The following is a 14,676-nucleotide window of genomic DNA, read 5'->3' as shown; positions in this document are numbered from 1 at the left end:
GCAGGCAGTGGGATGGTGACTGCACAGACCTTGAGGGACAGGCAGGGTGTGACCAATGGTGATGGGGAGGGACGAGCCCGACATAGGGCTGTTTTAAGGACCAAAATAGTCCACAGGGGCCGACAGCTGCTGGGGCCCCCACCCCAACAGGCAGCCCCACTCACCGCCTGAGTGACTCCGGAGGATGGAGACACATCGCCACTGCTCCACATTGGCAAGCTTACCACTGGAGCCAAACACAGTGCTGGGGCCGATGTACCTGTGTGAAAGAGGAGTCAGCAAGGTGCTCCAGGAATGCTCCAGGCACGCACAGAGACGCTCACTGCAGCACAGCTTATCATGGCAGCAGAACAAAGCAAAAACAGACAACAGCTGGAAAGCACCGAACTGCTGAATAGGAGCTGACTAGGTCAATTACGATCCGTGCACGTGATGAAATGCTACCGTACATAGCCATCATAAAGCTTGTGGTAAAAGACTAGCGACCACATAGGAAGATGTTCACAATATATAATTAAGTGCAAGCAGCAGACCGCAGGACGGCATACAAAATCTGATAGTACTATGTAATGAAAAAATTACGTGTAACACGGATATCATCTATGCATGGAAAATGGATCAGGAGGACATACATGAAAATACCAAAATATTAACCATGATTTTCTTAGGTGGTAGGATTGTAATTTATTTTCTTTATATTTTTTACAGTTTTCCAAAGTATATACTAAACATATTATTTATGTTGGCTAAAGCAGCAAAATCAACAGTATTTTGAAAGCCCTCTGGTAATGAACCAAACACCTCTGCTTTAACACCTGAGGCAGAGAAAGCACGGGAAGCAGAGGTACTACTCCTGCCGCTCAGTCACGGGGGCTCCCGGGGAGGTGGCGCGGACACCAGCGATGCACAAGCCCCGGTTAACAGCCTCCACTCCAGAACTCTTCACGAACCCACAGAAGGAGCTTGCTGAAGCAGCTGAGTGGGACAGCGTGCTCTGCTCTCAAAGCCAAGGCCATAGGGCCAGTCTGGCTGAGCAGGGGGCGAGGTCTGAGTCCCCAGCTTGCCTGGCCCCAGTCACTTGGGAAGCTGGTTGTGGAAGAGTCCCAGCACCCACCCTGAGACTCTGCCAAGGTGTAAGAAAAAGCATTTTCCAGCTGATGGTTAGTTCATTGTTGGTGCAGAACAGGTGCTGAGCTTTCAAGGGGAGGCGGACAGAGGATGAAGTACATGGCAAAGAGGGTGGGCTCAGGATCCCCTGCCCCAGATGCCAGCAGAGCACCCTGGCTTTAACCACTTTGTATGTTGGGAAATTTCATTTGAAGAACAAAAGAAACCAAGCCACCAATGTGGGCACCGGAAGGGATTCTCCATTCCTTTTCCGGTGGAAAGCCTGCAGTGTTGGGGGGGTAGGCTGAGCAGGTTACCAGGCAGGTGAGTAGCCTCTCGACTCCCTGGTCAGGCCTCAGCTGCTCCTGACCTACTTATACTTCCTGCTCCTTATGAAGTCAGGACTCTGGGGACTTCAGTGCCAGGGTAGGGAAAGTGACTATGATAAAGACCAGCAAAGAAGCTTCTAAAAATCAAATGTGAAGAAAGGAAAATGATGCTTACGTAGCCCGCTTCCACACCATAATCAGTTTGTCATCTCCCCCAGAAGCTAAATACATCCCACTGTTTGACCACCGCACACAGTTCACACATGCTGGGAAGAAAAAAAAAATAGGGTGATGAAAATCCAATAGTCATGCCCATTTGCTTTATGCAGAGTTTGGCAAGATGCAAAGGGTTTATAAAATCTAATCTATCTCATCTATTCAAGGCATCTACTGTGTGAAAGCCCCAGAAGAACAATTCAGTTTAAATACCAACCTACTTGTGCTATAGCAACAAATTACCAGAACAGAATCTGGAGGGAGAAAGACTACATAACCTGAGAAGTGTTAGTGCTGGATGAAGTATCAGTAGAAGGAGGCTTATTTCCATGAAAACTGATAATACCTAAATCTCATTATTTCAAATGGGCTATCTAATGATGAGATGTATTTCTGAGTAGGGATAATTCTTGAAATGAAGACATGTGCTAAAAAGGCCGAGACGCCTTTTCCAGAACTTTCAGGGGAGCAGCTTGGTAGAGCATAAGACTCTTACTTCACCCCACCTGTCAGCCCTTTTAAATTCGGATTTTCCAGACTCGTCAGTATTGCAGGTTGATTGATCCTGCACTCATAAACTGAGACAAAAAGAAATCCCGCCACCCGGCCCCCAATGGGCTGGAGCCTCTGGGAATACACAGTTCAGCCTTTGGGAGCCCTGCAATGAGGGACACTATCCAAGTTGTGGCCCACGTGCGGCCTGTGAGTGACTTGTGCTCCAGGCTGGTGGATGCTGAGAGGCATGTCGGGGGTGCAAGAACACACAGAGCAAAGGAAGGGGGCATAACTGTTAATGGAGCATCTCAGGAGAGGCAGCTATGTTGGAAACCAACCAGAGCCCATACAGTTACCCTGATGCTCAGGGCCGGGAAACTGAGGCACTAACGCAGGAAAGTAAACCATAATACTGTCCAGTGGCCAAAAGGGTCCTGGCAGAGGGCCTCCAAGGGACACAGTGGCAATCTGAGACATTTGGTGAGTTGTTTTTTATACACCCTTCCCCAGAACCCTACTGTTTCCAGGTCGCTGGCCCCAAAGCCCCATGGAATCAGGCAGTAACGACTCATGAGCAGGAAATCACCAGAGGTACCTGCAGACTGTCCAAAGACGGTTCTGTGGGCGGGCCGAGTCTTCTGCCGAATAACTCACCCAGGTGTGCAGCCAACATCTGTGCCTTCAGACAGCAGGCCGAGGGGAGTTACCGCCGCACGGGGCCTTATCTTTCTAATTACAAACACATGTGCTAACCTTGGGCACTCTGCCAACACGCAAAGCCTGCAAAGGGCCACTCTGTAATACCTAAGTGATTGTCCATCTGGCAAAGCATCTTGGGAATATTTTCATCCTTCTCGTCATCCTCCTGGAGGACTGGAGACATATTCCAGATCACAACCTTCCCAGAATCCTGTCCTGGAAGGAAGGAGCAGAAATAACTCAATGTGCAAGGAGTAGATTGTTAACTATGAGACACAGCACTCATAAACCATAAGTTTAACTTTCATACACCATAATTGACTAGATCAGAGGAGATGAATTTGAATTATTAATATAAGTTACAGAGAAGACGAAGAAAAACAAGTACTGATAGGGACCCAAAAGAGTGTGGACTTAGTAGTATGCTGAGACCAACCTGACTTTATGAAAAGAACTCTGGACTAGGATCAGGAGGGGGCCACACTCTGCTCTGGCCTCTAATACAGCTCCACCAGGGGCCGCCAGAAGTTCCTCATTCCTGCACGGGACCCAGACCCCTCATTCATAAATGAAGAGGCTGGAGAAGCCCACGTCCCAGCACCCCTTCAGGTCTGCGCACGGGCACACTAGCAACCAAGGAGAATAGCACAGTCCCTGGCGGGACTTCCCTCCCTTTCTAGGTGCTTCCTGGAGTCCACTGCTGATGGGATGCTTTGAGACCCAAGTCTGAAATGTGCCTTGAACACAGGAAAAAGGGCTCATTACCATGCCCTTTGCCATCACCTACAGATGGGACATCAACCGAAAGAGGGCATTTAGGTTTTCTGTGATCATAAGCTGATGTAACACTGGGCTAAAAAAATATATATGTAGGCACTTTAGTAATGATTTCTCTTTCTAAGATTTCCATTACTGATAACTAACCAAAGTCCAGCCCCTCATTTAACTTTCTGTTATAGAGGGGCAAAAAGCAATAAATGCCTGGAAATGGTCATGTCACAATTACTGTTAGGTATGCTTGCAACGGCCTCTTGGCCAGTATGTAACAATATTTCCTAATCAGCTCTCCTACATAGAGCTTCCTACGCCAAGTAGGTCAGGAATTTGTGCCCTTCTCGTGGAGGAGAAAACCCTGTTCCCCAGCTGAGTCCAGTCCTAGCTGACGCCTGTGGGCAGCTCTCTGGTGCAGCCGAAAGCATGCCAGAAGACCAAGGCTTCCCAGCATGCCCTTGCACAGGAAGTTTGCAGACAACCCGCCCTGCAGCACCTGGCCTGAGAACCCGGAACTCAGAGGCACGTCCAGGTGCTGTTCAGGGAGGCCTCAGCCAGAGGGAGACCCTGCTCTGGCGTGACGCTGCAGGGGACTGGGCTCTGCGCAAGTGCTACTTTGTGTGACAATATTTACATCTTGGTGTCTGGCCTCAAAAAATGACTTTCTTTGTCTTTCCCGAGTTGTGTGGCTACAATATTTCAGCAAACACTGGATGAAGCACACTGATAATACTGCGGACCGTATTTTCAACTGGTGCACAGATCTATACTTGCCCTCTAACCCAGGTGAATTCCTTTGAGCCCAGAAAAATGGGTCTAATAACTACAAGGTGGCAGGGCTGTGAGCATTCCTTCTGGTACCCAATGAACATACCTTGTCCTCCAGTTGCGAACTTGGTCCCGTCGGGGTGAATATCAACTGAAAAAATCGGCTTGCCTGGAAACAAGGAAAGAAAACACACAACATCTGCCTTGGCTTTTATTCACTGAAGAAGAGCAACAGACTTAAACTTTTAAAATACTGGTTATTCAAGTGACATCCCTAATCACTGATCCTAGGAAAAAATAATATGCTACCAATAAATTACCTGCGAGTAAGGGTGGAGTGCTCTAATGTTTAAAGTTTAAACTGTTGGAAGACTCTCCAAGCGACATTAAATAACTGAAGTCTAAAAATGGGACAAAGCATTCCGTCACTAAAATGACTGAGCCCACAAATCACCTGGGCATTCACAGAGCAGTCCACTGGACAAGAGCCCAACACCTTCTGGGGACGCATGTTTGTGAAGGCTGTGAGCTATTCATGGCAAGAGCTCTGAGTCACAGGGGCTGTACCTCCAGCCATCTCCCCATCCCATGGATCCGCACTTGGCCGGCAGCCTGGACATGGGGAACATGCCCTGGCTTTTCTTCCTGGCTCTCAGAGAGATGGGTAGGGCCAGTGGCTGGCTGCAACACATTGCTTCCCTCATCATACTTCTGCTTCCAAAAGTCCCCCATACGTTTGTCCTACATCAAAGTCCAGGGAGAATCAGCCTTTTCGCCATTTCCTTTTGCTGACCCTCCTCCTCCGTATGTGCCCTATGTTCAACTGGATATTCGGTCCCTCCAGGGGAAAAGGCTGTGGCTACTAGCTCTTGGAGTCCCCACAGGGCCCAGTAAGGGTCCCAGCCCACACTAGGAGCCCATGAAGCTGGATGGCTAGCGGGGTGGACCAGACTGGCAAAGGCACCATACGCGCTCAAAATCCAGCAAACTGTGGAAGTAACCCTGGGGCCTGTGCCAAGGGCATTTGTCCAACTCCCTGGTCTGCTTCCAGGCTCAGAGTGGCACGTCAATTGCTCTCAAGTTTCTCACATCCTCAGCTTCTAACATGGGCCTGGTGAATGGTAGCTCAGTAATATCTGTTCAGTGACAAATTAGATGCATGACAATGAACTGAGCACCAGCAATTGCTGATACAGACAAGGGGCTGTTGCCAAGGAGTCTCTTAGTCAAGGATGTTCTGTCTCTGTCACCCAAGGAAAGGTGGCATGGACACGAGACTTACAAGCTCTAGAATCATATGGCAGCCAGTGCTGGCAGGGCAAGGTGGGGGGGGAGGGGCAGTGGCTGCCTAAGAGCTGAAAGTCCTGCCAGGGCTCCCATCCAAGTGTGGAAAATCAAAAGCTGGTACCCAAAAGGCAACGGCCAGAATGGGCCTCAAGTGACACCCAGCTCCCCTCACCTTCTTCTGGAGAGTCACAGCCTTACAGTCAAATCAAGCATGAGCTGCCACAAGACAAGGGGAAACATGCCCCCCTTATTGTGCATTACATGGTAATGGGGGAAACAGCTGTGCAAGGCCACTGGCAAGCAGGTGTCCAAATGCGAACACTATGTTGTCTCAGGGAGCAAACAGAAACCTAGGAAAGTATGGAACTCACACCACAGGTTATTTCATCTCCAGTACTGGCTGAATTCCAAAACAACGAAGGCGACCACAGCAGGCCACCATCATGCTGGCAGCTCCAGCTGAGTATCTGCGCCCCAGTCACCTCAGGCCCACACCCAGGAGACAGAGTTCTATGTGACAGGTCAAGTTCAGTCAAGGAGCTGTTGACTGCCTTCCTGGAGCCCTGCAGGGTGCTCAAAGCTGTCCCAGACGCCAGGAAATTCAGCTCTGGTCTGCTCAGAGCTTTCACTCCAGGGGCTGTAAGAGAAGCCTCGACACAGCTCGGCGCTCCACAGAGCTCTGCAGGAGCCAGAGCCAGCATGGAGCCGGACTCAGAGGTCTGAGGAGAAAGCCTGCAAGGTCTTCTTCTCCAATGGCTCGGACAGGGCAGACCCTAGTCACTGTCACCTTAACCTTCAAGAGGAATCCAGAAAACTACACAGAGTGGGCTACAGGAAGGCAGGTGCTGAGAACACAGGTGAGAAGGGCTGGAAGTACTCAAACTGGTGCTGCCCTGCCTGTGCACTTGGGTCTATGATGGACGCCCACATCCTTCCTGGGCCTGGTGGCTGCCATGTGTGACAGGCTAGAGTCCCAAATGCTACTGCTGAATGTGCCACACTTTCCCATAGGCTGAAGGTCTGGGAGGGAAGCAGTTGCGAAAAGGTGGGTTTCTTGCCCTTCTGGCCATGAGAAGTGCCTCACAGGAAAGCCTCGAGAAACAAGAAAGGACCACTGGGGCTGTGGGCCCAGCCTCGAGCCATGCAAACGCCACTGCTCCATTGGCTGTCAGAAATGGTGAGACCATGGCACCTAGTGCTAAGGCCGAGGCTTGGAGTCCTGCCAGACAGCACAGGACAGTGACCAGTTAGCACATCAGGAACATTGCGAAATTCAGAAGAGTAGATATCTCCTGTATGATGAGGACAGCGGTGGGGGAGCCATGGCCCCATCAGGGCTGTCATCACCACGTGGGGCCTCCAGGGCAAGCTCAGCAGGCCAGCCCCAAGTGCTAGCCAGCCGCTCCCTCCAGGAGAGCCAGAGCCATGCTGGGGTACGTCCAATGGAGCCCCGCTTTCCCAGGCCGGACCTCTCCTCCCCGGCATCTGCCAGGGCTCTCAAACCCTGCAGGCAGCAGAGCCTGGGTATTCTCTAAACCTCACATGGCCCCCTGAGATGAGTACTTCTGACAGCCTCATTTTACCACAAAGAGGAAACTGAGGCACACAGAGAATTTAGGAAAAGTTGCCAGAGGCCACACAGCCAGCGGGTAGAGACCAGGTATCTGGCCCTAGAGCCCTAGGTATTAAATACTGTGGTGAGTTGTCCCCCACAGCGAAGCTGGGAGGGGGTGCGCCTACAGCTGCTCTGAGGGTCAGGATGACACTGCCCGGAGAGAACTGACGCAAAGCCCACAGGTGGAAGGCACGTAAGGGAGCAAGAGCCAGAGCGGGAGCGAGTGCGCACACGTGCGCTGCATCCTGCCGACCTGGTTTGGCCCTGGGACTTGCTATGCTAAGCACGGCCCTGAGCACTCAGCCCCACAGGCCTCCCGTGTGCTTCCCTCCTCTTGAATTTGGGCTGGCCCTGCGACCCGTTCTAATGTAATGTGACAGAAGTGATACTGCTCCAGTTTCAGACTGAAGCCTGAAGGTCCAGCAGCTCAACATGGGCCTCTGGAGAAAGCCAGTTGCCATGTAACCAGTCCAACTACCCTGTGACCACCATGCAGCGAGGACGCCCAAGCTGGCCACCTGGAAAGGATCCAAACACCGGGATAACAGTGAGAGTCAAGGCCCTGACAAGGCCCTGTAAGCTGTTCTAGCCCCAAGCTGCTCAAGCCATCCCAGCAGATTCCATGTGGAAATGAGATGAGCTGTCCCCACTGAGCCCTGCCAAGTTGCAGAATCACAAACAAATAAAACAGTTGTGGTTTTGAGCCAGCAAGTTTTGGCGTAGCTTGTTATGAGATAACCCAAAATGCCAATTCATTCACTCTTCTGCTCAAGCCAGCCTGAGCTGGGCATTTGTCATTTTAACCCAAAAAGTTCTAGCTGACTCAGCATCAGTCTTGAATAGGCCATCAAGAAGTATTCACCCAGCCCTCGGAGTGCGTTTCATTTCGGTTCCGTAAGTCTATGAGACATTGTATACATGTCCCCTCAAGAAGCACATCAAAATCACTTACCTGCAAGTCACAGGCCAGCCTGACTCCCCAAGAGCACACACAGCCACGCCGGGCTGGGCGGAGGGGCTCCGCTGCACAGGTACCAACTGAAGCCCCCCGTCTTTGCCACCATGCCCACCCGCAGCACCCCTGGGACATTTTCTCACTCATCCACCTTTGTGGATGTTACTGGGAGCCTGCTATTGCGCTAAGCAGGGAGGAAGTAAAGCTAGAAAGAAGGCTCAGCCCTGCCCTCAGGCAGCTCCAGAATGCAGACAGGCACGTGAACCTCACTGGTATGCTGTGAAGATTGTCTGCACAGGTAGAAACCCACCTGATGCAGCCTGCAGCTTCCTGCAGAGGAGAAGTCAGCCAGAAAGGTGGGGGAGGAGAATTTCAGGCAGAGGGGACAAGACATGGACTGAAGAATAAGCCCAGGATGCTGCTGTAGGGTAGGACGAAGGTAGAGAGTGGGGAGAGAGCAGGCTTAAGAAATGGGCAGGGCCGGGCCAGGCCCACCAGGCAGTGCAGCGCTTCCCCTAGAGCTCCCTCCAAAGCAGGGCCATGCCAAGGCCACATTCCCACTGTGGCTCTGCACAGCTCGGTGGAGCATGGGCTCTAGCTGCTAAGACTGGAAGGGAATCGTTAAGCTGGAGGGGCCTCCAGGCTCCAGGGGAAGGCAGAGATGAGGGTCGGGAACAGGCCTGGGTTTTAGCATTAAACGCTGCTTGGTTGTTGAATCCTCAGCCCTGCTGCTCAACAGCTACACAGCCTTGAGTAAATTACTTAATCTCTCTCAGCCCCCGTTTCCTAATCTGTAAAATGGGAGGATACATTCACCTTGCTGAGCACCTTACGAGACAGATTAAGACGCTGTGTCACACAGCTTCTAAGATGGATCCATTTCACACCTGAGCATTTCTGAGATCAGGATACACCTTGGTAAAAGATGTGACTGGTGCAACTGCCACCGTGTAACTGTCACAGTGATGTGCCATAGATTAGACGACATCTGGTAGTGGACCCACACAAAGCCACCAGCACGGTGGCTGGGCCCTACCTCCTTACAGCACTCGACCTTTCAGTCCCAAGGAAAACAGTGGCTCACATGCCCTCACTGGGAACAGACCTCTTTTTCTAAAGGGCTCTGAGATGGAGCTGAGGAAAACGGTCTTATGGCTTGGCTAATTACAGAACTTTTCCTGTGGCACAGCGTAATGACAAAGAGGAGCTCCCAACAGCCGCCAGCCGCCTTTCTTTGTACAGAGACATAGACAAAAGATAAACTAACACTCCCTGTCCCCTAGAGCCACCAAGCAATGTCATGTCCTCTGCAAGGCCAGCACACTATCCCTGCACACCCACCACAGCCCACTCTCAAGGCTCTACCTCCAGGTCACCTTCCTGAACCCCTCCCTAGTCCACACATAGTACCCCACTGTCACTCTCTCTACAGCTGTCACTTCTCTCCACAGAGCCACAATAGTTGGCCACTGTCTCCTGTTAGGGGATTGCTGATCTGACTACAGCACGAATGCTCTCCATCTGGCAGGAATAGAGTAAGTTACGGAAGCTGGGTTTTGATGCGGAGTGGTCAGGCAGAATCCTCCTCCCTCACATCAGGGAAAGATTCCCGGAGGAGGTCCAAATGTGGAATTTAAACTCGGAGCAGAGAGCGCAGGCCAGAGAGAAGCAGGGAGGGCGCAAGCAAGAGTAGCCGGCCCTCTCAATGGCCTGAGGACTTTGGTTTGGGCCTTTACACTCAGTAGCTCACTGGGCAGATTGGACTCGCACATCAGTGAGCACATCGCACTGGAACAGAAGCTTGGGGAAGTTGAGGCCTTCGCCACTGCATGCTGCTCCTGGGACATTTCTTCTGGGCAGCCCAATAATACCTGGTGTTGACAAAATTCTGGTAAACTTGGAATTAAAAATGAAACATGGGAAAATGTTTGAAACATTTATTAAGTAAAAAAGAGGCATAAAACAATATTAAAGTATAAAGTGGTGCAAAAGACATGATCTTTTATGCAGAAAACCCTAAAAATTCCACAGAATAAACAAATTTAGTAAAGTTGAAGGACAGACAAGCAACAAACATCAACTGCATTTCTATATGTTAACAGTGAATAATCCAAAAATTTCAGAAAACAATTCCATTTAAAATAGAACCAAAAAGAAAAACTACTTAGAAATCAACTTAACCAAGGAGGCCAAAGACTTGTACACTGAAAACTGAAAACACTGCTGAAATAAATTAAAGACAGGAATAAGTGGAAAGATCCTGTGTTCATGAATTGCAACACTAAATATAGTTATGATGTTACTAATATCCAAAGCTCTACAAATTTAATACAATCCCTATCAAAATTGCAATGTTATTTATTGCAGAAAGAGAAAAACCCATCCTAAAATTCATATGGAATCCAAAGGGACCCCAAATAGCCAAAAGAATCTTGAAAAATAACAAAATTAGAAGTCTCACACTTCCTGATTTCAAAACTTCCTACAAAGCTACGGTAATCAAGTGTGTTGCTGTGCTCACTTCGGCAGCACATACACTAAAAACAGTGTGCTGCTAGCATGAAGACAGACATGCAGAGCAATTCAAAAGAATACAGAGCCCAGAAATAAACCCTTGCATATGTGATCAAGTGATTTTTGACAAGGGTAACAAGACCATTCAATGGGAAAAGGACCATTTCTTCAACAAATGGTCCTGGGAAAACAATATCCACTTGCAAACGAATAGAGAGGGACCCTTACCTAACACCATGTACAAAAATTTAACTCAAAATGGATCAAAGACCCAAATGAAAAACCTAACACTACAAAACTCTTAGAATAAAACACAGGAAAAGCTTCATGACACTGGATTAGGCAATGATTCCTTGGAAATGATAAAAAAAAAAAAAAAAAAAGCACAGGCTTTAAGAAAAAAAAATGGACAAACTACACTTCTTAAAAATTAAAACCTTTTGTCCAGCAAAGGATACTAAAACAGAAAAGGCACTCCACAGAATGGGAGAAAATATCTGCAAATCACATTATCTGATAATGGATTAATATGTCCACAATATATAGAGAACTCCTAAAACTCAAAAAATACAATTAAAAAATGGGCCAAGGATTTGAATAGACATTTCTCTAAAGATATAAATGGCCAACAACATATGAAAAGATGCTCAACATCATTAACTATCAAGGAAACGCAAATCAAAACTGGAATGAGATACCACCTCACACCCATTAGGATGGGTAGTAGCACAGCAAAACAAAACAAAACAAAACAACAAGTACTGGTTGGGATGTAGAGAAATTGGAATTCTTGTTCATTGCTAATGAGTATGTTAAATGGTGCGGCCACTACAGAAAACAGTATGGCGGATCCTCAAAAAATTAAGAATACAATTATCCAGCAATTCTACTTCCGGGTATATATCCAAAAAGAATTGAAAGCAGGGTCTCGAAGAGATAGTTGTACACGCATGTTCACAGCAGCATTATTAGCAATAACTAAGCGTTGGAAGCAACCCAAGTGTCCACTGATGGATGAATGGATGAGCAAGCTGTGTTATATCGATACAATGTAATATTACTCAGTCTTAAAAAGGAAAATAAATTCTGACACATGCCCTAATATGGCTGAACCAGATTTTATGCCAAGCCAGTCACCAAAGCACAAATACTATATGATTCCACTTATATAAGGTCCCTAGAGCAGTAAAATTCATACAGGCAGAAAGTAGAATGGTGGTCACCAAGGGTCAGGGAGATGGGGATATGGGGACTTGTTGCTTAATGGTTATAGTTTCGGTTTTGCAAGATGAAAAAGTTCTACAGACATGTTGCACAACAACGTGAATATACGTAGTACTGAATTATACACTTAAAAGATGGTTAAGTTGGTAAATTTTATGTATTCTGTATTTTACAACTTCAAAAAATGCTAATCAAAACCAAACCAAACCAAATTAAAAATATATCTGTAAGGCAGAGGGCATGAAAGGGAGGTGGGTGTGGTTATAAAAGGTGTTGGAACTGCTCAGAGCCTTGACTGCAGTGGTGGATACACAAACTGACACAGGTAGAAAACTGTATAGAAATACCTATCCACACACAAATGAGTACAAATAAAAGTGGGGAAATCTGTGTAAGATACCTGAATTGTGTCAATGTCAATGTGATATTATATTGTAGTTGTTGTTTTTTTTAAAGGGCCTGAAGGTGATTAACATGAGGCAACCTTCTTTTTTTTTTTTTAAGATTTTATTGGGGAAGGGGAACAGGACTTTATTGGGGAACAGTGTGTACTTCCAGGACTTTTTTCCAAGTCAAGTTGTTGTCCTTTCAATCTTAGTTGTGGAGGGTGCCGTTCAGCTTCAAGTTGTTGTCCTTTCAGTCTTAGTTGTGGAGGGCGCAGCTCAGCTCCAGGTCCAGTTGCCGTTGTTAGTTGCAGGGGGGACAGCCCACCATCCCTTGCGGGAGTCGAGGAAGCGAACTGGCAACCTTGTGGTTGAGAGGATGTGCTCCACCCAACTGAGCCATCTGGGAGCTCAGCAGCAGCTCAGCTCAAGGTGCCATATTCAATTTTAGTTACAGGGGGCGCTGCCCACCATCCCTTGCAGGACTCGAGGAATTGAACTGGCAACCTTGTGGTTGAGAGCCCACTGGCCCATGTGGGAATCGAACCGGCAGCCTTCGGAGCCAGGAGCATGGAGCTCCAACCGCCTGAGCCACTGGGTCGGCCCTATATTATAGTTTTGCAAAATGTTACCACCGGGCGAAAATGGGCAAATGTACAAAGGATCTCTCCAACTCTCATTATTTCATACAACTGCATGAGAATCTACAATTATCTCAATAAAAAACACACATATACATATGATCTATTTTTTAAAAAACTATATACGTATGTGTATATAATAACATAAAGGTACCAAAAGTAAATAGCAAAACACCAGTGGTTGTCATCATAACTGTTTTCTTTGCAGGTGCAATGTGCATACTCGACAAGCAGCACTCTCTCCGAGACGCTCTTGCACCTGAGCGCTCCAATGTGCAGGCCCGCCACCGTCCAGCTGCCTACCAGGTCTCTCATCCTAACTCCTCCACAACAGAACTCCTGATCTTCATGCCCTGCCTGCTCTGCCAGCCCATCACAGTGAAGGCCGTGGCTTGGACAGAAGAAGCCGACAGGCCGGGCACAACAGCCACTCTACTCAAGACTTTTTCTGGCCTCATCTCCTGGTCCCCTTCCCCCAAGCACTGGTCCAGCGCCCTGGCCTCCCTCTGCCTAGAATGCACCAGGAGCACCCCCACCCAGACACTGCACTGGCTCTTTCCTCAGCCTGAAGCTCTTCTCCCAGGTATACAGACCACGGCTCCTTCCTGCCTCTTTCTAGTCTTTGCTCCATGTCGCCCTCTCACTGAGGCCGACCCTAACCATCATACTTTCAAGTATTATTTCCCCAACCTGGCACAACCAGTCCCTCTAATATTGATCTATTTTTTCTTAGCAGTTTCTTACATATCATACAATTTCCTTTACTGTATATCTGTCCACCTTGACCACCAGAATGGAAACAAAATATTTGTCTATTTTAGTCATGGAGTCATTCCCAGCTATGGCTTGGCACACAGTAGGCACTCAATAAATACCTGCTGTTGTTAATGGCTACAGAAAGCCCACGGCAGAGGCCCAAAATTCAAACATACTTTCACAGTCACTAGCATCCCTGAGGTGGGGATACAGATGTCACCAACCACCTCACAGAGCCATCTGTGCTATTACCTCTATTGCTTTCAACCACAAAAACTTCTCCAGCCTTAAGTAAGCAATACCACACTGACATCTAATAGGTGTCAGTTGGCTGAGAGATTCAAAACCACACAGGAAGGAAGCTGTAGCAATCATGCAACTGTTTCCCCACGCCCCCTCCACCACACACACACACACACACACACACACACACACACACACACACTAAAGTAGAAGAAAGTGACAGGTATATCATTTATAGACCTGAATCACTTCTGCAACATTTGCCAACACATAATCAAGAAAGTTTGGGTAGCAATCACTATCTGTTTCTTCATACTCTTTTCTCCTCTAATTTTAAAGAACATAGATATTCCTTAAAAGTTATCTGCAAAATGGATTTCTAGAAATATAATCAATCGTCTGTTCCATCCAGTTCCGTTAGAGTCTGTTCCATCCAGTTCCTTTAGAAAATTAAGAGCAGGTAAGAACATTCCCGTGTGTGTGTGTGTGGGGGGGGGGGGATCTGTTAGCTTAACAATAACCACAGTTAAGAAATAACACTATAGTTAATAATACTGTGTTGCATATTTGAAAGTTGCTTAGAGAGTAAACCTTAAACATTCTCATTATGAGAAAAAAAGTTCTGTAACTATGTTTGGTGATGGATGTTAACTAGACATTGTGGTGATCATTT

At 47.8% G+C, this 14,676-nt stretch overlaps 1 protein-coding gene across 4 annotated transcripts in view; it reads right to left on the bottom strand.

The window, feature by feature from the left end:
* HIRA (histone cell cycle regulator) overlaps positions 1–14,676 on the bottom strand; it is a 90,317-nt gene that overhangs the window by 66,200 nt on the left and 9,441 nt on the right. For 2 of the 4 annotated variants that reach the window (XM_074321623.1, XM_074321621.1), the window contains exons 2-5: positions 4,492–4,554; positions 2,952–3,062; positions 1,612–1,702; positions 165–259 (exon numbers count right to left, since the gene is read on the bottom strand). In XM_074321623.1, the coding sequence (XP_074177724.1) occupies positions 165–259; positions 1,612–1,702; positions 2,952–3,062; positions 4,492–4,554 (360 nt within the window). Of the gene's footprint in view, positions 1–164; positions 260–1,611; positions 1,703–2,742; positions 2,877–2,951; positions 3,063–4,491; positions 4,555–14,676 lie in introns of those variants that run through there. The other 2 variants (XM_074321624.1, XM_074321622.1) reach the window with 1 other exon arrangement.

This window comes from Rhinolophus sinicus, linkage group LG16 (assembly GCF_036562045.2).
Source record: "Rhinolophus sinicus isolate RSC01 linkage group LG16, ASM3656204v1, whole genome shotgun sequence".
Lineage (NCBI taxonomy): Eukaryota > Metazoa > Chordata > Mammalia > Chiroptera > Rhinolophidae > Rhinolophus > Rhinolophus sinicus.
This window is presented reverse-complemented; position numbering and strand designations above follow the sequence as displayed.